At 51.6% G+C, this 22691-nt stretch overlaps 9 protein-coding genes across 9 annotated transcripts; 3 read left to right on the top strand and 6 right to left on the bottom strand.

Moving 5' to 3' along the window:
- Window positions 1–238: 238 nt before the first annotated feature.
- Window positions 239–1102, bottom strand: PG994_010313 (HAD-like domain-containing protein; the record flags this gene model as incomplete). Its single annotated transcript, XM_066861722.1, has 1 exon — window positions 239–1102. The coding sequence occupies one exon, from the start codon at window positions 1100–1102 to the stop codon at window positions 239–241; it is 864 nt and encodes a 287-aa protein (XP_066710832.1).
- Window positions 1103–2095: 993 nt separating this feature from the next.
- Window positions 2096–3302, bottom strand: PG994_010312 (transcription factor IIF beta subunit; the record flags this gene model as incomplete). The annotated part of the gene is made up of 3 exons (XM_066861721.1): window positions 2096–2476; window positions 2539–2815; window positions 2890–3302. 3 exons carry the CDS (start codon window positions 3300–3302, stop codon window positions 2096–2098), a joined length of 1071 nt encoding a protein of 356 aa, XP_066710831.1.
- A 911-nt stretch (window positions 3303–4213) lies between these two features.
- Window positions 4214–5779, top strand: PG994_010311 (uncharacterized protein; the record flags this gene model as incomplete). Its single annotated transcript, XM_066861720.1, has 3 exons — window positions 4214–5013; window positions 5061–5179; window positions 5220–5779. The coding sequence occupies 3 exons, from the start codon at window positions 4214–4216 to the stop codon at window positions 5777–5779; spliced, it is 1479 nt and encodes a 492-aa protein (XP_066710830.1).
- A 1089-nt stretch (window positions 5780–6868) lies between these two features.
- On the bottom strand, window positions 6869–8938 carry PG994_010310 (triacylglycerol lipase; the record flags this gene model as incomplete). Its single annotated transcript, XM_066861719.1, has 4 exons — window positions 6869–7735; window positions 7802–7984; window positions 8014–8590; window positions 8658–8938. 4 exons carry the CDS (start codon window positions 8936–8938, stop codon window positions 6869–6871), a joined length of 1908 nt encoding a protein of 635 aa, XP_066710829.1.
- Window positions 8939–9759: 821 nt separating this feature from the next.
- PG994_010309 (RNA polymerase-associated LEO1) lies at window positions 9760–11074 on the bottom strand (the record flags this gene model as incomplete). The annotated part of the gene is made up of 2 exons (XM_066861718.1): window positions 9760–10743; window positions 10802–11074. 2 exons carry the CDS (start codon window positions 11072–11074, stop codon window positions 9760–9762), a joined length of 1257 nt encoding a protein of 418 aa, XP_066710828.1.
- Window positions 11075–12856: 1782 nt separating this feature from the next.
- Window positions 12857–13813, top strand: PG994_010308 (uncharacterized protein; the record flags this gene model as incomplete). The annotated part of the gene is made up of 3 exons (XM_066861717.1): window positions 12857–13052; window positions 13106–13217; window positions 13270–13813. The coding sequence occupies 3 exons, from the start codon at window positions 12857–12859 to the stop codon at window positions 13811–13813; spliced, it is 852 nt and encodes a 283-aa protein (XP_066710827.1).
- A 1413-nt stretch (window positions 13814–15226) lies between these two features.
- PG994_010307 (40S ribosomal eS28 domain-containing protein) lies at window positions 15227–16876 on the bottom strand (the record flags this gene model as incomplete). The annotated part of the gene is made up of 6 exons (XM_066861716.1): window positions 16737–16876; window positions 16562–16586; window positions 16435–16505; window positions 16357–16369; window positions 16236–16274; window positions 15227–15525 (listed from the first exon to the last, which is right to left on the bottom strand). Exons 1-6 carry the CDS (start codon window positions 16773–16775, stop codon window positions 15227–15229), a joined length of 486 nt encoding a protein of 161 aa, XP_066710826.1. The 5' UTR covers window positions 16776–16876.
- A 437-nt stretch (window positions 16877–17313) lies between these two features.
- On the bottom strand, window positions 17314–18697 carry PG994_010306 (uncharacterized protein; the record flags this gene model as incomplete). The annotated part of the gene is made up of 3 exons (XM_066861715.1): window positions 17314–18492; window positions 18546–18605; window positions 18659–18697. 3 exons carry the CDS (start codon window positions 18695–18697, stop codon window positions 17314–17316), a joined length of 1278 nt encoding a protein of 425 aa, XP_066710825.1.
- A 676-nt stretch (window positions 18698–19373) lies between these two features.
- On the top strand, window positions 19374–21035 carry PG994_010305 (uncharacterized protein; the record flags this gene model as incomplete). Its single annotated transcript, XM_066861714.1, has 1 exon — window positions 19374–21035. The coding sequence occupies one exon, from the start codon at window positions 19374–19376 to the stop codon at window positions 21033–21035; it is 1662 nt and encodes a 553-aa protein (XP_066710824.1).
- Window positions 21036–22691: the final 1656 nt, after the last annotated feature.

Below are 22691 nucleotides of genomic sequence, written 5' to 3'. Positions count from 1 at the left end.
ACACGCTTTGTACAGTCGAATTCTTCTGGAAGTGAACTGCTGGTGGCGCTCCTTTGTGGTAAAGCCGAATGATTCTACCAGCACAAGGTGCTCCTCTACACGGGAGACGAATGCGATGTTGATGGCCCATGTGTAGCAATCTTTTCCGGGACCCGACTATCACAAGCTCGCCTGGCTGCTTGCAGCTTTTCAGACTAGGAGAAACTCGTATTGGTATGTCTTTATGTGTTTCGCGAAATCACAGCTTGAACGCGACGTGTTTCTCGACATCGTTGTAATTAGATGCCCAGGAGAGGCTGTCGTTGGCTCCCGCGTCAGTGCTATGAGACACCTTCTTCCCGATACGCCCTAACGTTTTGAGCAGGGTTGAGTCTTCCTTATCCGAGATTACGATGCCGTAATCCGCTCGAAGCAAACACTCGAGGTCAGTGATCGAGTCACCGAAGTAGAAAGACGGCTTTCCCTGCAAGGACTTGGTCTGCTGCAGAATCGCTTCCACCACCGCCAGCTTGTCGCAGGAATTCGTCAGGTTTCTGTGCTCAGCGCCACCGCTAGCAGAAGAAGTGCCTTGGTTCAGAATATCCGGTCCCGCTATGGAGCCGTCGCTGCGCACCGTATTGGCGATGACGGTAATCTCCGGGCAGCCGAGAGCACCGGCGATGAAGGCGGCGGACCAGTTAACCGAGACGACCCAGAGCCACCAGCCCTCGTCCAACCGCGCGCGCGCGAACTCGCGAAACCCAGGCCTCAGCCGCACCGTCCCGTCGTCCTCCACCGCCCGCCGGCCCGCCTCGTACAAGCGCTCCGGCGAGATGTCGCGGAACAGGCCGCACTGGCGTATGCGGCCGAGGGACTGGAGCTCGACCGTCTTCATCTCCCGCAGAAAGCCGACCTCGTCCTCGGCGCAGAGGCGCTGGCCCTCTTGCACGCGGTAGCCGTCGACGTGGCCCCGGTAGTCGTCCATGTAGGAGCGGACGACGCCGTCCCACGCTTCGGCAAGGTCCTCGCCCTCGTCGGCGCGGGCCCGCAGCGCGAAGTTGGCGACTTCGCCAATGGTGTCCTGGACCGTGATGGTACCGTCGAAATCTAGGAAGATACTCATTTGCGCTTCAGTGGCTAAGCCGAAGAAAAGATGGCAGGGTGTTGTGGGATATGCTGGATGTCGAAGGGATGAGACAAGATTGCGGGGAGTTTTTCTAGAGATGCTCGCTCCACTGGATGATTTTCCAAAGGGGCAGTAGGAGTTGCGAGAGACCAAGCTCCGTCTGTCTTGACAACAAAGCTGCACAACAATCAATAACCTGATCAATCCGAATATCGGGTACAAGATTGCCGATGCCTTCTGAAATTCTCCGTGAAATGACGTCACAACTGGCATCGGAGAAGGTGTACTTAAAACAGTAAGCCTTATGGATTTGATAAATGGTATATTAGTGGCGTGGTGATATCGTAAAAGTCTTTCCGAGAGTCTTTAGTATCCTCCAACCCGAGTGAAGCACGTTTAGCTATATATCATGATTTGTTCTACGTTCGCGGCCGTCCGGGTCGCGTCTCGGACGACTTACTGCCAGGTATCTCAAGATATCTTCGGCGGAATGTATACGGTTGTAACGGATCAGGAAACCCAGCTGTCAGTCCCACTTTGCTCGAGTTGATAGCTCAAACAGCGACACACGAAAAATCCAGTGAAATAGTTCTGAAATGCCCGATGTAGCAACTACATAATCTCAATGATTATCATGCGCATGCAATCCCCTTGAGACACGAGCCGGCCCTGTGTTTCATTTGCTTTGTAGACTTGCACCAAATCTGCCACAAGTTGGTGGCATTGCATGTTGAGGGTATCTTTCTGCTATTCCTATATCTACAAACCCCGATCCGAGGTTCCAACTACCAGAACGCCGTTGCCACTCTTTGCAGCCAGCAACAGAGCAAAAAAAAAAAACCCCCCAGAAGCATGGATCTCAAGAGAAAAGTAGCATCGAAAGATGGCCCAAACTAACTTTCTAGGCCCGCTTCATTGTCCGAAGCAACTGCCGGTACGTGTTCCCTCTGGATGTTTCTCGTCGTCTCCAAGCTGGGAACCATCATCCTCCTATGAGATTGCTGGGACGTCTTCCATCTGGATGTTCTCGTCGTCGTCGTCCCCGTCAAGCTCGGAATCATCGTCACCCAAGTCGCCAGGCGCAGCACCGGATTGTGCCACCTCGCCACTACTTGACACGATACTCTTGTAGACGTCGTTGAGCTCCCAATGATTTGCGAAAGCACCGCTCTTGTGCAGCGTGGCAATTTGTTCGAGGTTCTCGCGCAACCAAGCCTCGGGTTGGTTTAGCTGTTGCTTGAATGCTTTCATAGTCCAGTATCGCCACTTTCTGAAGCAGGCAGAAAGAGCATCTCTCAACTGGGACTGTTCCAAGCGGGCAGCTCTCTCCGGCGCTTGTTTCCTGGCCTTCTCCTTGCTCTTGGCGGTTTGCTGTATCCTGTAGTTAGCATCGTTGTCGAATCATGCGAAGAGAATAAAACGTGAATACTCACGATGAAGCCCTGTCTTCCACCAGCCGGTGCAGCACCCGCATTGAGGATATTCTTCGTCATGGCCCTGGTTCCCGACATTCCAGACATCATGCTGGTTGTGGCTCTGGGCTTCAGAGCGTCGCTTGCCCGCATGGCTAGAATGTGGCGCGTCTCCATCGTGTCGGCAGGCTGGCAATTCAGCTCGTACTTGAATTTGCCGGCAAGGACTGTTTTCTTGGGGATGGCCTTTCGGTAGTACGGCTGGTATCTCTTGCGGCCCCCTTCTTGCTTGTTATTGCTGTTGTTATTGTTGTTGTTATCCCGTTGCCTGTTCCGTAGATGGTGGGGATATTGCTATTGGCGCCCTGGGACTTGGACTTGAAGCCAGGCAGGTCTTGCTCGGTGAACAAGAATGTGTTCTGTAGATTGGAGTCGCGCATGTCAAAATTGTACTCCTTGGGTATGGTCTGATGGACAGGGTTTTGCACGTCGAGCAGCATGGCCATGCGCTCACGCTTCTCGCCGTTTTTATCGGTTTCAATCCAGCGTCTGACTCTTCCGACCTCGACCTCCTCGTCCTCCTTCAACTGGGCCCATTGGTCGTAGAGGTACTTGGGCACATGGGTGAGATAGAGATTGGCACTGGGTTCGGTCGGCGAAGTGGTGTCGTAGAATTCGAGATCGCCGGCATCTTCGTAAAGTTCGTCGTCCGACATGACAGCAGGCGAGGCGGATGCATCTTCGGGCTCAGGCTTCACGCCTGGTTCAGGCTTGACGGAAGCCATGGAGATAGAAATGCAAACGGAAACTCAAAAGTATCAAGAGGAAGGGAAAAAGCCGGTGTGGTAAAGAAAAAGAAAAGAAAACAATAAAGACGTCGCAAATGTTACTGCAGGCAGGAATGATGTATGTTAGGTAGCTGAGCTGAGCTTAGCAGTCGGTAGCGAATCAGTGGATTCAAGGAATCAAGGTAGCCGCAACCGTACTAGCTTCGAGCGCTGATTGAATGCACTGCACCACTATAATCACGTGGTACTGAGGTGAGGTACCCCTACCAGACTGTTGAATGCAATATACTCTATTCACCTACCTACATCGTCTTGACTTTGCCTTCGATCTTTAACTTCACCAACGTACTGCTTTCTCCGATAGATTCAGTACCTATGCTTCGTGCTGGTGTTTATGCCTGCATGTTGTACCTGCCTGCCGTCCATCCTTCAGCTTTTGTGAAAGCCATTAGGAAGCCTGCTCTGTGGCGATAGAAAAGAAAGCGATTTCTTTGTTACCCCACCACTATCTGATCAAAAGAATCCGACGTTTGCTACAAACCAGCACAAAAGCTAAGACGATCTGTGTCAAGGAGCAGATCTTGCGACCTTGCAGTGAGTGGCGCATTTATTGCGTTTAAGAGCGAAACAGAAGAAGGCATCTGACCTGGGTCCAAGATCCCTGTTTGTTCCCGTCTATCTGCATTGCCAATTGGTGGTGCATGGGCTTTCATAAAAGCCGTGTGTGGTGGTGGAAAACCCAGGAATCGACGACCTGATCTGATCCAAAATTCAATCTCAACCTTCCATGCCGAAAACATACTACACCATCTCCTCGAACCATCTACCCTAATTCATTTCTTGCACCCTTATTCTTCCCCGCATCATCACACATTTAGGTCTGAAATATCAAGTTTCCAGTAGCCAACATGTCGACGCCCGAAGAACAAGAGCTTATGGCTCAGATCAGCAATCTCGCTGGCCGCATCAATCGCCACAAGGCCCAGCAGACCGGCCAGGCGGGACATCCAAACCGTGAGTCAACGGCAACCCAAGGGTCCCGACGTCATGATACTAATTCCATCCAACAAGATGCGACGCATCCAACCCGAGGCACTTTTCGAGCGGCTCCATATCCTCCTGGCAATTACCGTGGTGTTCGCGGAGGTCGTGCACCTGCCTACCGTCACAAAACACTGGTCCTCAATGGACAATCTCGACCTGTCGCTGCTTCCGACGACTCGACTCCGACACCGACCACCCCAAATGCTTCATCCTGGGTCACCAAGACCGATCGCCACTTGCAGCTGATCAACAGCAACGTCTACGAGAAGGAATCCCAGAACCGCGCCAATGCTATCGAACAGACTCAACGCAACAAGCAGCTTCGAAAGGATCATGCCGAGAAAGCTCGTCTCATGAACTACTTGGGCAAGGAACCCATGATTGGTGTTACACCCGCCTCCAATACAGCTGCGACTCCCTCGAGTTACGAGGTTACTGTAGACGGCATCCGCTTCCAAGTCACCAGACAGGGCAGTAAGCTTGTCCGTGCTCCTGGTATGTTGTGGCAATCGCAAGCAATCTTGACTAGGCCTTGCGCTGAGAACACGACAGGTGATCAAAACCCTCCCTCGGCAATCCCGAGAGTAACAACTATCGGTGGAGTCAAATTCTTCCGTACCAAGAATGGCAATCTTATACGACACGGTGTTGCCAAAGCTCAGCGGTATGTCTTCCCGGTCGCTTTTGGACGTATATTAACATTTTCGACAGACTGGCTTGTGGTGTCAAGAAGGTTGACGAGCTCTGTAAAACCTTCTCATGGACCGGTATTTTCTTCTCCAACATATTTATCAAACTGCCAACTTGCAGCGTTTGCAGGCTGTGCTGTGGTAAGCACCCCAAAGGCCACACACTAACTGAGTCTCTTAGGTTCTTGTGCGAAGGGCCCCCGATGCCGATATGTTCACGACCCCGCCAAGGTAGCCATCTGCCGTGATTGGTTATTGAAGGGCCAATGCCAGAAGGGCGATGCCTGTGACCTTTCCCACGATGTTGCCGAGGAGCGCATACCTCTTTGTTTGCATTTTGCCAACGGAAACTGCAGGAACGAGAAATGTTCCTACCTCCATGTTGAGCACTCCCAAACTGACCTAGTCTGCCGCGCTTTCGGCTTCTGTGGCTGGTGTGACAAGGGAGCTAGCTGTGCTGAACGGCACGTTTTCGAATGTCCTGATTTCAGTAATACTGGCGTTTGTAAGACGAAGGGCTGTAAGCATCTTCACAGGGAGCGGGCCAGTATGCTCCGCAAGGCCGGCAACAAAGATAACGCGGCCCAAGAGGGGGAAATGAGTGACTTGTCGAGTGACGACGATGATGACAGCGCTAGCAACGACCTAGACTCCGACGAAGTAGAAGAGTTCATTGGAAAAGACGATGAGGACCAGGACCTGGACTTTGTTGCCCAGAAGGACTTCATCGGCTTTGCATGACCTTCGCATACTACTAACCCATTTAGGAAATGACACGACACGACACGACACGACACGACGATGGGCTAGCATCTAGCCCCAAACGCAGCCCTCCACAGCAACATACATTGGTACGTTGTTTGCCGCGTATCCCGTTGTTAGGTTGGATGGAGTTTTAAGGAGATGTTGCTTTGGCGCGGTTGTTTGGGCGTATTAAAAGTAAAGCTGTATTCGTTCAGCAACTTTCGTGATACCCGCTCCTAGGAGACTTGACTCTTTTCGGTTGCCGGCGTTCTAGCGGAAATGAGAACCGGACTGTCAATGTAGTAGTAGAAGAAGAAAAAAACGCAAAAAGTACATATGGTGCAGCAAGACAGTCAATAGAGAAATAACTCGAGCAACTTGAGTCCGATTACATGTGTCTTATCTATATATATACACGAAGTCCACCATTTCCATCTGATTCAGGGGGTTTTCGAATCAATAAGGGATGCGCCCTTTCTAGGACATTGTGAAAGATAGTCACGCTGCGAATGCTTGTTCTTCGTCATGCAAAGATCGTGAGGTTATTCGAAGGCCAAGATGCCTTGGAGAGTGAAAGTTGATTATGGCTTATTACCAGGTAGGTAGGTAGGCATGTTGAACCTTTACCTTTGTAAATCCAGCACATGCAGCGCCAACACCAGCAGCGACATTATTCAGTATGCCGTATCCCATGGGTAATTCTTTCTTCCCGTTCCTTACTACATGTAGTCCTAGGAAGAGGGCGACAAGACTTGCGGCTACCCATCATCGTCCATGGGGTGGGCATGGATGCTAGATGATGGAGTTGGATTACGGATCCTCGTGAACCATCAGGTAGGCGAGCACTATTGTTTCTCTCACTCACTCATTCGCTCACTCCGATCCGGTTTTCTCGACTCCTTCGGCGACGGCGGACCCAACAAACGAGGATCCAACTCGTTCAGGGGCCCTGTGCTTAAACTTCTCCACTCGAACAGTCTGTCCCAAGCCTGCGGCGGCGGAGGTCGACATGTTGGTCGTGGGAGTAGGAGTAGGTGTATGGGTGGCATAGGTAGAAGTAGGAAGCGTGATGGCCGAGCGCGTCCTCTAGCCGCTTCCACTCGCACCACCCGCGTTCTCACCTGCATTTGTATTTATATTTGCGCCGCCGCCGCCGCCACTACCTCCGAGCACAAAAGGTCCCGCCGTGGTTCGATTGCGTGCCCGGAAGTTCTGGTTCGACGTCGTGCGGTGGTAGTACGGATCCCGATCCTCGCCATTGTGGTCCAGGAGGCCGCTCTCGGCGCCCATAGCGGCGGCGGTGGTAGCGCTCGCCTTGCGCCGCAGCCCGCCGGCCTTGAGCGAGCGCGCGCGCTGGTACGAGCGCTCGATCTCGTACTCGACGGCGCAGCGGATCTTGAGGGCGCAGACGGCCGGCCAGACGGAGCGCTCGCCGCGGAGGATCCAGTAGTCGAGCGTCTCGCGCGTCGGGGTCTCGAGCAGGCGAAAGAAGTCGCCGAAGGTGACTTTGGGGACCAGCGTCATGCTAGCGCTAGGCACTTCCTCGTCCACGAGGAACCGGCGGATGCTGGCGGGGAGGAGGCGCAGCGTGTCCAGCTGGCGCAAGCGGTGGCGGATCTCGAGGCCGACCATGCGGATGATATGGCCAGCAGCTTGGTTGCGCTTGTGGCGAGCCGTGAAGAGAGAGGGGCCATGCATATCAGACTCGAGAAAGGGGATCAGGTAGGGGCGGGCCTGCGAAACGATGAAGTGGTTCACGTTGAAAAGCTGGGCGATACGTGATAACGGCGACTTGTGATCTTTGTCTGAAGCACTAGTCCAGTGGCGAAACGTGTCAGCCGGCGCCCATGGCACGATGTTGCCGTGGACGTCTTTGCAGAGTACGGTCGTGCCCCTGCTTCCATACAGCGAAGGTGTCGAAGCGTTAGAGGCTACGGCGGCAGTCCAAATCAACTAACACGGGTTGCGTGAGCCTATGAGCCAACAGAAAACAAGAGATAGCAATGAAGGGTAACCTACCACATTGGGAGCGGTAATGTAGTTGAGTAGAGTAGGCACCCCGCCCTGGCTCTCGGTAGCCACTGTAATGTTAAGAACTCGTTTGCTGCGATTGTACGCTTCTTCAAACGTCAGATCGCCAACATTGTCTTTGACACAATTCTCGAGGACTTTTACGTCGAGGAAATATCCCTCCTCCAGAACCTTTTGATACGTCGTATCAAAGTCTCCACGGTCTCCCAGCCGTAACCCACTTCTGATTTCCCTTTCGCTTGATGTTCCTGGTGAGAATGCGCCTCGAAGGCCGAGAGGTTGATACCCTCTCCCCTGAGCACATCTGGCAGCTCGTCTTCAGTGTGTATGGCGACGAGGCTCGCAATAAGAGCACCGGTCGCAGTGCCAGTAATGATGCGCGGGAGCAGTCCACGCAGGAAAAGAGCCTTCACCACGCCAAGGTGACACAGGCCGAAAATCGCTCCTCCCTGTAGCACCAGGGTGGTACGGCCGAACGCTTGTCGCGTGTCGTGCAGGAAATCCAGCTTGCGCTGCGTCCCTAGGTCAGTGCTGTGGTTGATGTCCTCGATAGAACCCGCCACTTGTGCTATATACTCTTCGATCAGGTATTTTGTACCAGCGAAGGACCGGTTGAATAGCCGTGGGTGTGTGATGTTCCCAAGATTGCGCACCAAACCGGATTGCACTAAATCGAGCTGCGCCTGCAAGTCTGCTTCCTCACGAGCCGTGATGATGGTGTCGAGGCGCTGGTTTATCAAGCCCCAGTCATAGGAGCGCGATGACGGGTCGTTGCGCCTGCAATGAAGTATTGGACAGTCAGCAAGAGTGCAAGTGCTAGTGAGGCAGCTCGAGGAGTGCGCACCAGAGATTCAGTTCCTTGATGTTATCAAGTTGAAGCGCTGCAAGCTCCCACTGTTCGAAGTCGACTGCATGTCGCAGTTCGTCCAGCCACTCATCCACGGGATTCTTTGACCTCCACCACCCGCCAAGTTTCTGTGGCAGTATTGTGTCAGTGGATTTCTTCCATATGGACGGGCGGAATGGTATCGGCTTGATGGACTCGCGTACTTTGAACCAAAACAGGACCACTTCGACTAGTAATGCACAGACAGCCCATACAAAACCAAAGAGGGACGTCGCCATGGTGGCGGTAGCGAAACCCTCCTCCAGCGCATCCGATTGACGAGGAGGGCGTTCAATAATAGGCGATGGCCAGGAAGAGAATACGGTCTCGTGAGTGTGGAAGGGGAATGGAGAGAAGGAGTTAAAGTCCGGACGTGGGTGACGCCATCGTTTTATGTCAATGTCGGGTACTCGCAATGGTTCGGCAAGAGCGTGTAAGATTGTCTCATTCCAGCTCGCACGACGTATCATAAGGTCGTGGTTGCGCCCGACCAACAACACCTCATTTGGTCCTACAGAACGGAAGCTAAATTTAGGTACGATATATACTCAATAGGCGCTTCTCCCAGTGCAGCCGTTGCACGTTGCAACCATTGAGTTCTTGATGTTAAAAAAGTGTAGCGTGCGAAGGCCGTTGCGATGTTTAAGTATATCCCGGTTGCATGTGAAAGTAGGTAGGTTACTGGGCACGGTAGTTGGACGGAGCCACTCCACCTGCTTTTGAATAGGCGACTACCTAATCCCTGCAAGCCATGCACCACTGTAGAATTAACAGCATTGGCAGTATCCGTGCCGCTTGTCCGCCTGCATCCGCCTACTCTATCTGATGGTCATACTTGTCAACTGGTTGGCTGTGTTGACCTAAATGCTTGGCTGAGTGAGACCTCATGAATTCACTGTTCGGGCTTTGCTCCAGCGGAGCGCATGCTATGCTATATAGCCAATCAGTATGGCCGAAACCGTAGTTATTTAGGACGGCTACCGGGTAACGATTCTCAATAGTATACAGAAATGGTGGTATTATATCCTTCCGGAATGCATCCCTTACCCCTTGCACGAGATTACTCGCTGTCATCGTCGACTATTTGACGTCTACGGCTTCGGTCTGCAGCAGGGGCTGCACCAACATCATCGGGATCCGCATCCGCGTCGGCATCATCATCCTCCACAGTCCGCTGCCGCTTGCGCCGTGGGGCTTCTTCTTCTTCGTCGTCATCGAGCAGATCCTCTTCGTCCTCCTCGATCTCGCTTGCGCCTTCCTCGTCGCTGGGTGCGATGAAGTCGTCTTCGCGGTCGTATTCGTCGCCGCGACCGCGACCAGCCGGAAGATCATCATCTGAGTCATACTCGGGTCGTCGCTTCTTGGCCCGCGAGGCTCCTGGTTGTCCCCGCTTCCGACCGCTGGCCCCTGGCCTACGACCGCCCTCGAGGTCGCCAATCGACAAACCTGCACTTCGGTAACCCCCAGCGCGAGTCTCGAGTCTAGCGGCAGCGTTCTCACGTCGGCGCTGCGCCTTCATTCGCTCCTTTTCGGCCATTTCTGCTTCTTTCCGCTGCAGTTCGGGATCTTTGGTAGCGGTGAAGATCTTGTCGGCTCCTTGAGCTTTGCCGCGAGCTACTTCGGCCATTCGACTGGCGAATACGGCTAGGGCGTCATCTTGCATGTTTCTGTTGGGCTGAACCGTATACTGTTCCGTCACATGCCCTACCGTCAGGAAGAGGTTACTAGACACCAGGGCAGAAGCTCCGTAATAATGCGCATCCTGTCGTTCCTGGTAGGGCTTGTCCGGAGCAGGGGCCATCTGCTTCTTCGTGATTTCGTAGTGCTCCGATCCAACCGAAAGAGTCATGGACCCATCGCTCCATCTGTAAACGACGGCATTGCTCTTCATTTTGCCGGTAGAGGCATCTCTCTGGTGTCTGATCTTAACCTTGGGGTTGTCGCTCTTGGCGTTGTCTAGCTCATCTTGAGTGACCTCGAATGTGTCGGGGTTGTAGGTTTCGGCTGCGACTCTGAGGAAGCTGGGAACTTTGAGAGATTGTAGCTAGCGGGTTCGTCAGTTGCAGATCCATGGGCTCTCAGGCTTGAAGAGCCGAACTTACTGTTCCGTCTTTACTTCGTGGTGTGCGATGTCGATACATTGGCGTCGTCATTATTAGGCGGTTTTGTGTTTGCTCTGGCTGCGCATCCATGTCCACGTCGGCATCCTCCTGTCCGCTCTGCTCGTCACCTTCCTGGTCCGAGGCAAGGTCTTTCTCGCTCACGACGCGCTCATTGCCAGCCTCAGATTGGAGGTCGTCATCGAGATCTCCATCGCCGAAAAGATCGTCGCCGCCTTCGTCGGCAAGATCGATGGGGTCTTCCACGTCCGACATTGTGGTGTTTGTGACGCGCGATAGAGGCGCGTTTCGAGACTGCGAGTTAAGGAAAGCGTAGGGTATGAAACTGGCGCACTAGGTAAATGAGAAGTGCAATGGTCCTGTCCAAGCTGGCGTTTAGAAGATAAGAAATGCAATTGATTAGTCGGGCTTCATTAGAAAAAAAAAGTTCAGGTGCTGCAATGGGGAGAGCTTCCAGATTGATGGATCTGCAAGCTGAGGCTGGTGCTGGTGCTGGTCGTGAAATGGTCTGGGGGCCAGGCCAGTCAAACTCCCCTGCGCATCTGCAGCAAGTACCTAACCGTACCTCACCTACGGTCAATACAGCTTATCGATAAGTGTACATGTATCCGTCTGGTATCCACGTCCAAGAATTCCCCGGCTCAAGCTCCTCCCTCATCTCTTTCACGGAGGCGACCAAAACCTGACACTGAGGCTCTTCAGGCCCGTGCACTGGGCGATCTGTCTCGGAGCAGTCTAGCGCCGCCGTCCCTTTGCACCTCCTTTCCATTGCCCATTGCCCTTGGGCGGTTTGAACCAACTCGAGGATCATCGGGCTCACCATATCAGGATCCCTCTCACCCCTCCATCCGCCTTCTAGGATTCCTCAAATCTCTCTTAGATCTGGCCTTCATCTTTTGGACGTGGCACTGATCTGTCCGGAAACACACGAGACGCTGTCCCCCCTAACGCCGACCTCCGGGCTGCTACTTTGCCTTGGTTTCTGTCTCTCCGCTCATTACCGTTGCCTCTCTGGTCCTCGCAAGCAAGCGAAAATGTCGAACCTCTTTTCTGGGATGTAAGTGGTACAAATGTTTCATAGCCTTTTCAGATCCGAAGCCATTACCAGGTCCGTTCATGGGCATGGTGGCCTCCCACCGGCTTATCCTGTATTTTTATGCCGTTTCCGCTTCTTGGTCCCCTAGTGCGAAGTGGGGGATGATGGGCTGCCTGCTTCGAGTGAAGCGAGGGCGAGGCACTGGATGCTCATTGTGTCGCCGGGTCGCTCCCATCCTCCCTTTTCAGTGCCCATATTTCCATGCTGGCATGCCGTCCAGCATCTAAGACTGGTTCCGCTACTCGATCAGCATTGCTTGATATCATACCCGCCCGACCTATTGATGGACCCCTTGGGTCCGGCTCAAGGGTCGCTCCCGTCACGTGAGCACCGGGGGTGAACCACCCAGCAACCAGCAGTGGAGGAGAGTCAGTGCTTGTCTTCCAGAATCCGCATCCCTTTTAATATCAGAAGCCTTCTCATCCAACCTGAGTTTTGTTGACTGGTGATACCTCTGGGCCTGCTTCTGGACAAGTCACCGTTGTCACTGGACTCCATTACCCCTCAGTTGCTTCTCCATATCGAACCCATTCTTGCGACGCCACCTCATTGGCGCCAACAGGCTGTCAGAGTCAAAATCGCACAAGGGGCATAGACTAAGACTGGCTGGTCAGCTGCCCTTTTTTTCTTCTTCTTCTGCTCCAAGGTGTTGCTATAGCATCATTTCATCGCACCTACGTCAAGTGACAAGGCTACAAACTGCCGGGTGCTTTCGCCAGGACACCGTGATAGCAACGCCCAAGTAACCGTACTAACATCATTGCCTCAGTAACGCCCGCTTCAGGGGGACTGCGAAGGCCCCATCAGGTTCAGGTCAGAAGAGCTCCGTTTCCAGCAACAGCGGTCAACCCATCTCTCCCACCAACATTTCTCAAGGCAGCCAGTCGTCCACCAGTCTAGCACCCAAGATTCCTCCACTTCCAAGCTCACCGTCCTTAGCAATGGGCATGGATGACAGCACAGTGGGCTCCAACGGCGCGGGTGGCGATGATGTCTTGAACGCATACCATCTGCCTCGTCCTCTACCCTTGTGGCTGAATCCCGGTTACGCGAAGCACATTGTCAAAGGCAACTTTATGACATTGAGTGCACGCCCCAAGACCGTAGACCAAGGGAATGGATTGCTCATCAAGGTAGGTCCTTCTGGCGCTGATTGATTTGAAAAGCACGTTACCAACAAACAAATCTAGTCGTCGAGCACTACAGAAATCTGTGGAATTTTGTGCGAGTTATCCATGAAAAAGAGGAAGACGGTAGCACTATCTGCAATGCCAAGACATGTCCTCGGATGTCTGCTGGCGCGTACGTTATAATACCCTCCCCAAAGCCACACTCGGGATGCTGATGTTTATAGAAACCATTCATTTACTTGGCTCAACAAGGAGCGGGAGCCCGTTGAGCTCCCTGCCTACGAGTATATCACGCTTATGCAACGTTGGATCTCGGGGAAAATCGATGATACCAACATCTTCCCGACGGATGTCAGCGGCGTTTCCTTCGCACACAATCCCTCCATCACTACCACGCCACTGTCACAACTGACCAACCCTGGGGAACGGGATTGGGTCGGCAAGCGCAGTGGCTTCCCGGAAAACTTCGTCGATGTTTGCCAGACTATCTTTAGACAGATGTTCCGGGTTTATGCCCATCTCTACTGGGCTCACTTCATTGATCCCTTCTATCACCTCAACCTCGAGAAGCAGCTCAACAGCTGTTTCTCTCACTTTGTCCTGACAGCTTGCGCTCTTGATATGCTTAAGCCGCAAGAGCTGGAGCCTATGCAGCCCATGATTGACTTGTGGGCGGCTAACGGGACATTCCCTGCCGGCTCGAAGGCTTACGAGTATGCCAACCACAGGGCTGGTGATCGCTTGATGCAGCTAGGCAATGCGTCCTGAGTCTTTTCATGAGACCCATTGAATAAAAACGATATTTTCAAGATAAACATCGCATGTCTGGATATTTGGATTGCTTTTAGTTGAGCGGCAAGGCGAAGAAGATCTGGGTGCCTATAAAGAAACATGCTCAAAGACAGGCCCGAAGATATACTCTGGATCTTGCGCCTGACCGCAGCTGCCATACTTTGGTACGGCGTGCGCAGTCCACTCCAACGGCGTCCTGTCTTTGGAGCGAAGAACCAGGCAAATCTTTTTGCAATCTGGTGATGTGCTCGTTGCAAAGATGCTGTGATCGTCCGCCAACCGGCCTCTTTTCTTCCCAGGCGAACAGGGGCAGGGCGCACGAGTAGACAGATAGATGCTCAAAATAATACTGAGATGAAAATCAAGCTACTTGCTGCCATTTCGGGTATTCCATCTGCTCTGCATGTGATAAAAACTCGTGAAATGGATATTATTTCACACCCAGAATGCCTACCTACCTCTCAGTCTCATAGACCTCATTATCAAGAAGAAAACACCTACCTGACTAGGATTATAGAATCATACGAAGAATGCGATATAAGGCTGGCTTCTGATTCGAGATTGCCGAACATTGGTGGCACGCCTAGCACAGTTCTTGTCTCTTGATATCCTCCTGGTGAGGTGCAGCGCTTCCACATTTCAACGAGTAGGTCAGTCGTCTTCTCCATTACCGTTACAATCTGCTCTACTTGTAGAACTGAGGTGGTGTAAACAATTTTGTTGTTCTTCTACTCAGATCGTAATACGGTAGGAGGCTAGAAGAGATAGACGAACCATGATACCGCGCATGATCTGTATACTTTGTCGCGCCTGTGATAGATGTGGTCCCTGCAATTTCTAGATTTTACGTTGTACTCTGAAGATTCCCTTCATGAATCCAGCCAATCCTGAGTGTATCAGGGGACCCCGCAACGACGAACGAGCAGTTGTACCCGCGTGGAACATCCACCCAAATATTGCAGCATCCATTTGCGCCTTGAAGTTTTCCAAGGCTGAGTACAAGTTTCTGCCACAAGAGTCCCAGCCGAATCTCTCACAATCTGTCTACAATATGGCACGATTTCCCAGTCATAGTCCTTGCCCAGCACTATATGCGTTGTGAAAACGGCTGTGCAACGGCCACCTGTGCGACATCCAGAGATTGTTGGTGGGGTGGGTGAGCAGCTTTTGGAGTAAGGCCTTTTTCGTTGGCATCATGAGGTACAACTACCGCAGGATACCGATAAACTCTCCCGACACATGTTGGCCTTACACAAGCAGGGAACCGTGAGCCGAATGCGAAAGATCGATGAATAGCAGAAGCATCCTCACAAAATGGACCATGAAGAATGTTGATTTCCAGAAAATGAACAATATTGATATAATTTGATTAGGCAAACTTGGTGATCGTCACCCAGAACTAACAGGAGGGATGATAGCCACTTCGTCGCCTTCTTCTATGGTCACTTGGTTGGGATCGTCGTCCTTCTCGGGTATGTCGACATAATTCAGGTTCACAGTCACAAGGCAGGAGTTGAGAATTTTGGCGTGAATGCCTGGGTGCTTCTCTTCCAAGGTCTCGAAAAGTTTACGAATAGGGAGGGGCGCTGACAGAGACTCGCTCTCCATGGAAGTGAAGGAGCTAGCACTAGCAAAGTAGAAAACGTTGAAATGCCCCTTGGGCGGTTTGGGAGCCATATCGAAAACGACTGGCAGGTACAAGAAACTAGACTTCAGAACAGTTAGCTTCAGTTCCAATATGTGTTTCAACAAAGACAGTGTTGGAAGTGTTGTTTGTCAGAGATCTTGGTGATAAATTGATACATCAGGTGTAATCAGGTAATACATGCTATTTGTATGCATCATAACAACGGTGAAGAGATAAAGAGGGAATTGTCTGACTTACCAATTGCTGTCCAGAGGTGTTTGGTGTTTGAAGTGAAGTGAAGTTGAAGAAGGTGAGTGAAAGAAATTGGGACAGAAAAAGTTCTTTTCAAGGTTGGCCCAAGATCCGCAAACACGTGACACACAAGATTGCACCGATTTGCGGTGACTTATCGTGATTTTGTTTTGATATGGCAACCTAGGAATGACCCATTGCGATACCGTAGCTCACTCGAGCCTGCTAGTAGCAGTCGAGCATGCCATGCTGGATCCAGCCTGTCCTTGCACATGCAACAAGTTGAAGGGTGGCGTTTCACGTAATCGTCGGATTCGTCGCGTGAATGTTGTCTGATTTTTGTCTTCAGAATGCCCCTAGAGCCAGATGACGCCCTACCAAAAGTGATGCGCAAAAATGCAGTACCATACTGCAATGATGGGACAGACTTTTCCGAAGCCTAATAGAACAGATCCTTCTCAGACGCCCATTGTCCCCAACCACCGATTTTCCCAGCTTATCGGAGTCTGCGAGCCTCACGCTCGGATTCGAGCAGGCACAGGATGTCGTTCTCACGGACTACATAATCATTGGGTCAGTATTGCTCTCGCTTGGCGGGTTTGGTGCGCAGTTCGAGGTCTGCTCGTAGGAGTGTTCATACCGGGTCCCTTGACCTGTAAGGAGAAAATAAGTTAGCCGGCGCTCGAAAGAAATACAAAGTGTAACGGGGGGCATGTACGTTACGGATAATGCTTCGGGTCTGGTCGTCCATGAACTCAACACGGACCTGGGTGACACCACCGCGAGAACCTATTGCGTTTTAGTAATTCCGATCGCCCAATTGTTTGAAGAGGTTCGATTCGTACCGGTACGGCCGAGGACTCGCGTCACCTAAAAGAAGCTATCGTTAGCAAGATCTCGAGGTTTTGGTGGTTGGAATTGACGGCTTGGGCAGTCCAAAATTCCATCTAGTTGTGTGTGTGCGCGGTGGTGCGGAATTTCGCAGTTTCGATGGCGATCGAGGACAGAATGGGCGCTTACCTTAACGAGCTTGACGGGTTGCTTGGAAGAGGCATCCATTTTTGCGATTTGGACAGCAGGTCTGTTCTAAGTCTAGGAGGATCGGTGGGATATGGATGTCGTCGACGAGGAGTGTAGTCGTGGAATTATGTCAAAGTCGGTAGTATGGTATGGAGGGACTTGACTGACCGGGGTCGCACTTGGGAAAGGGTAATTTTTCGCCCACCAAAAATTTCCTGCGAATTGGAAATACCAAATCCAGCAGCCCCACCTTGGTGAATGTCAGCCGGCTGGAGGGCACTTGTACCTAAAGTATCCTAGCCAAGGTTAATAGTCATCGGAATGGTTAGATTCATTGGCCATTGAATCAATCAATGTTAGGTATCGCCAAGGTCCATTCATTGATCCAACATCAAATGCAACCTTTCTTGCTGCGGAGAACATTGAACATGCAATGCATAAGGAGGGAACATTTGATTGATCACGTTCTTTTCGTCGGCATTGTATATTGGATTGATTCATAGTTTAGACAAAATCGAGGGTATCAGTCATTCATTCTCTGTAGCAACTTGAATGCAAACCCAGGCCGGAAGGCCCATTACGACAACCTGGCCATCTTCGCTTCTAGATCCTTCACCCAGCCCTCTACCACTTTCATGTTAGACTCCTTAGCACCATCGCCTTCACGCATAGCAACCTCGATCTTCTCAAGCCCGCTCCTCCATTGCTGGATTTCCGAGGCCATTTCGCCCTGCGAAGTCTCAATACGCTCAAGTGTTTCGCTTGCCACCGCTGCGTCCGCATGGATGGCACGGAGTGACCGCAGTCTATCTAAAAGAGGCGGCAATAGTGGGCTGAGGCTTTCGATCGTAGGCAGAGTACCGTACAGTGCATTAACTTTGGCAGTCTGCTCCGAGCTGTCAGATTCCAGGGGCTCGCCAGGACCACCTCCTGGGGACGCAAGTGCTTCTTGAGCGTCCTTTGCTGCTTTCCTATTCTTGGCCAGTTGCTCGGCGTCCAACGCAAGGGTACGGACTCGTCTGCTGATGCTATCGAGAGAAGTAGTCGACGCCTCTGATAGTGTGAAGATCTGTTTCTGCAATGTGTCCAGAGTCGGCATTATAGCACGCGGCATGCGGCTGTCTTCGGCATCAGGCAAAGCGGACGAAGCGATGCCAATGGCCTTCTCTAGGAGAACGAGACGTCGATCGAAATCCGCCGCCTTGGCCAGCGCATGGCTTTGCTCGTAGTCGGGCGCATACGTGACAGTATAAGTAGCTCCGTTGGCGCTGGACATAGCTTCCGAAGCCGTCTCCGTTGGTTTTGTTGCGGGCACGACCGTTGAGGTGGTTCTTTTTGTAGGCGTCGAAGACATCTCATCCAAAGCTCGGCTCAGAGAAGAGAAGTCTTCCTTTTGTGCACGCCCATCGCCACTTGATTGATCCTTCTGCTGTTTGCTGTACTCTTCTTTGGCTTCCTCGATTTCGCGCTTGAGCCGCGCGAGCTTTCGTTCAAGGTCTTCGCTCTCATCTTCATCGCTCAGGTCATCAATCTGCTGTGTACCATCTTCAAGGACCATCTGGCGGCGGCTGGAGGTTTTATAGGATTTCCGTTTGGTGTTCAGGCGGTCTGAGAAGTCCACGTCGCGGGCATCGACACGTGCAGGCAAGAATCGTGATCGAGCTTGGTCTATGCGCAGGTGCGAGCGAGAGATGCCGTCTGTATCGTCGTCGTCGTCGTCAAACTCCTCATCCGAATGGGACCGCCCTGTAGTTGTCTATGATGGTTTAGAATAATTCGATGGAATGTTCCTATATTGCTGCAACCTACCGGAACAGTAGAGTTGTCGTCTGTGAGCTCTGGGGTTTCGTAAATGTCCGGAGCAGTGTCCTGAGTCCCGTCAGTTGCTTAATTCAGGGGTGAGCCAGATGCTGCCAACTCACTAGATCCGGAAGGGCAGAGTATTTGCGATTGAGGGCCATTGCGATCTGTTAACACAAGCTCGTGTGCTCATTCAAATTCAAAAGAAATTGGTGGAGGCAGATGGCACGTATGCGCTACGGCAGCACGAGCGAGTAGGTATCTTGTCGTTCGGTTGAGTGCGTCCAGCTCAAGGTGTTGATGTTGGTGTTGGCGATAGCGATGCCTAGCAAACGCCAGGAACTTAATGTCGGGTTGCAGGGATGATGATTGGGGTTTGCCAAAGCTCGGAGTTTCCCGCTAAGTGCCCTGTCGCGTCGCGCTGCGCTTGCACTGCCAATACACCTCTGCCTAAGCTTATATCGTCTGTAAGTACATCCTCTACATATGCTCAACATATCATTTGTTTGGACCCCATTAGACCTCGAGCAATACCAGCACAGCTGAACATATGGTATTGACACAGCCTCCCAAATTATCCTTGATGTCATTCCGAAGGAGTTTGTGAAGTTGAATTGCTCAATTGCGTACTCCGTACCTTCCCCCGATATCTCAAGCTGGGCTTCTCACTCTTCATCGCTCCTTCCTCCAAACTTGGTCTCACATGACCTTTCGGCCGCATTCTTCCAATTGCCTTGCATTGATGACTGCACGCTTTAGCTGTCAGGGTGTATCTCTGGTTGTCTGGATTAGTTCATCTTGATGAGTTAGTGCTGTGATTCAAGGCCTTTTTCCATCATGGTGGCCGGTATGAGGAGTCGACGAGTCGGACTTAGCACCAGAGAGAAAAACGTCAATCCGTTACTCTCGACGTACCAATCAGCCCCAGAGACCAAGATGGAAGATGTAGAAGATATCACTGCTCCGCCACTATCTACTGATGACGAGTCGGAAGCGCCGCCGAAAGCTGAGTCCCAAGGTTCGGATTCAGACGATGGCTGGCAGAGTCAGAGGGACATGGTTAAGACCAAATTTCAGGCGGGAAAGCGAAGTCGTTCCCCTGAGCCCGGCATGCGAAGAAATGTACGGGCTAAAACCACTGCACCTTCAACTCGCAGGGCAAGAGGAAGGACACTCATTCGGCCAGCGTCACACCCCGGGCGCGTAAAGATGACCCCAGGGGAGACTGAAGCGAAGCACCTTACGGACTCGATTGGCTTCCCCAAACATTCTAAGACCAATAAAACATTTGGGAATGGGAAAACCTCTCAACGGTCGTCGCAGAACTCCGCGCCGAAATCATCTGCACCGCAAGGTCTGTTGCCTAAGTTACCTCATCGGCGCGATATAACTAACTTCGTGCCAGAATCGTCTAAGAAATCCGGGTTAAAGAGGCATAGACTCTCCGAATCTCCGAGTGGCACTCCTGAGAAGGCAATTCCGCCAAAGGCCAAGTTTATTCCGCCGTCACCCATCAAATCTCCATCTTTGAGTCTTGCCAAAGACTCTTCAAAATCCAACCGAAAACAGCGGCCTGCACTCAAACCACCCGTAGCTGATGAACTCGATGAGATCGATTCGGTCTCGGATGGTGGGAAGACACAGAGGAGCCGCAATGATGGCAATACCGCCAAGGTTGAAGCAGAGAAGCTTCCCAGACGGCCTGCGTTCAAGGTCCCCCAGCTTGAAGGACTTGGCTCAATAGCGGATAAACTGGAGGGAGTTGAAGTTCTCAGTACCCAGCAGCTGGGTTTCATGGACAATGGATTATTGAATGATGGCCTAAATACAGAGCTCAGTAGCGATGAGGATATTTTCGCAAATAATAGTCGGCGTCAACCTTCACTCGCCGCGCATTGCCCACTGTGTGGCCAGACAGTGGACTCGGAGTTACTGAGAAAATACACCACCCGTGGCAGGATGACTATCAGGCAACAAACAACATTCTGCCTGTCACATAAACGCAAAGAGGCCGAGGAAACCCGGAGGTGCAACAGATATCCGGAAGTCGATTGGGATGCGCTCGAAGCTCGCTTCACAGAACACAAAGATTTCATCAAAAGCATCCTAGAAGGCGAGAGGGCGTCACATTTTGCTTCGCTCCTCGGCAACAAGGTTGAAACTGGGAAGGATAGGACGTTACTCAAGACTGATGAGAGTCTTACGCCAGGATACTACGGGCCGCGGGGGCTTCGACTAATGACAGAATTCATCATGCATCATTTCTCGGACACTGTACGAAAACGTGCTGTCGAGGATCCTTTGGTATCTGCTAGAACATACACTGGATACGTACAGTCTGTCCTGGTTTCGGAGTTGGCGGTTCGTTTGATTATGGAGGATATGGATGTCGATGAAGAAGACGCGAGGAGGATCATGCAAGAGAGTAGCGCCTTGGGCGATGTTCTGCATGAGGAAACAAGAGACGTCGTTGTCAGGGACAGTGACGACGAAGACTGAATGAAATCGCTCAGGTCATACAATACTTACCCCCCTAGAGCGTGGCGAATTTGCTTGGTAGAACTGCACTTGTCATATAGAAGGCATAAAATCATTTGCCATCCTAATGGCGTGGAGCGTCTCTGTCCAATGGCGCAGTGAGCCGATATATTATACATACAAGTCAACACGCATCAATTACATAGCTAAGATAGGGACCTAGCTTCCAGAGAGGTGAGTTTATAGCCTGAAAACAGTATGCCATAGAGCTCCGAATCGAGTTCTACATTCTGACGAGAATCTGGAGAATGGCATTAAAGCTATAAACAAACTGTGGGAAGCATCTCTAGTTCCTAAGACCATGCCTGCCTAATGTTTGAATTCCACTTGATCAACTGTTCCGCATGGCCAGATCTGGCCGAGTTCCGGAGCATGGACGTTATCGTCGGATCCCCAAACATATTTTGCAAGCACATCGAACGCGTTCTGCGGCAGATAGGGGCCGACTTTGCCCCGATAGGAAGAAAACATTGTTTCAACTCATTCATGGTCACACGAGGAAGCGTATATCGCATCCCTTTGGCTCGGGGCGTAGTCCTGTTGCCGACTCTAGGTTTGGCTATGCTCATATGTGTGTAACTGGAGTGGATACAAATCCATAGTGACAGCTTAGCAGAACGGGTAGCCGCCGTGCCGAACGGGCCTCGAGTTCTTGTTGAGGTTAAAGCTCTATCAACATGAGAACTTGGCAGTTCTCGTAGTACACATGCCATCTTTTAGGACGGGACTAGCCAGTAGACTGCGGCAGCGAAATAGGCCTGTCAATACATGTCAATCTAGCAGATGTCGTTGGGACGGAACAACAACTCCATCCTATGTTTTGTCGGATCATGGGGCCGAATCCAAGGTGAGAATAAGAAAGTTCCGTCAAAGAAAATATTAGGCACAATACAATGCCTTGTTCCAGACCACCAAAATATATTCCAGTGTATTGGCGCGGTTTGGTCGACCCATGAGCCGTTCCCATGTATGTGTGTATAGGCTGGGTAGGGCATGATCTGGCTGTCGATGACGCACAGGTAGATCATATTTCATGTCCAAATTGACCCGTCCAAATCTGATGGATGTAACGCAAAACCCCGGGTAAGCGATTGGAGATCGGCAGTGTCCCCAGCATGGACCAACTCATGCGTGACAGCGTTGTATGTGTAGAAACTCGCGACCCCATGAGCGGTGTAAGTGAGGTATGATGTATGCATGTAGGTAGATATGAAAGGAGTTAGAAATGAAGGGGGAAAAGGAAACATGGGGCACACTGAGCCCTTACGATGGATTGAGAGATCGACGAGTCCGTGACATCGCATTGCTAGACAGTGGTGTGTAAGATCGTACATGCATCCCATTCAATGGCAGTATCGTTTGGATACATACATAAAATAAGGAGTTATACATAAAATAAGGAGTTATACATAAAATAAGGAGTTATACATATGTGATGTCGCTTACATACGTGATATGGACAACCGGAAATCTTGGGGTTGCCCTTTTCGGATACCGAGAAGCGGCAGCGCCTTTGTGCGGGATGCGTGCTGCATGCAGCGCAAGCGTGTGCGGCCAGAGGAGAGGAGAAGCACCGATTAGCATCGGGGCAAGGGCTTTTTTTATTTTTCGCTGTCA

Source organism: Apiospora phragmitis (assembly GCF_038363925.1).
Source record: "Apiospora phragmitis strain CBS 135458 chromosome Unknown utg000010l:1.0-9815664.0:1.0-9183399.0, whole genome shotgun sequence".
In the NCBI taxonomy this organism is placed as follows: domain Eukaryota; kingdom Fungi; phylum Ascomycota; class Sordariomycetes; order Amphisphaeriales; family Apiosporaceae; genus Apiospora; species Apiospora phragmitis.
The sequence above is the reverse complement of the archived record's forward strand: the minus strand, read 5'-3'. Positions and strand labels throughout refer to the sequence as shown.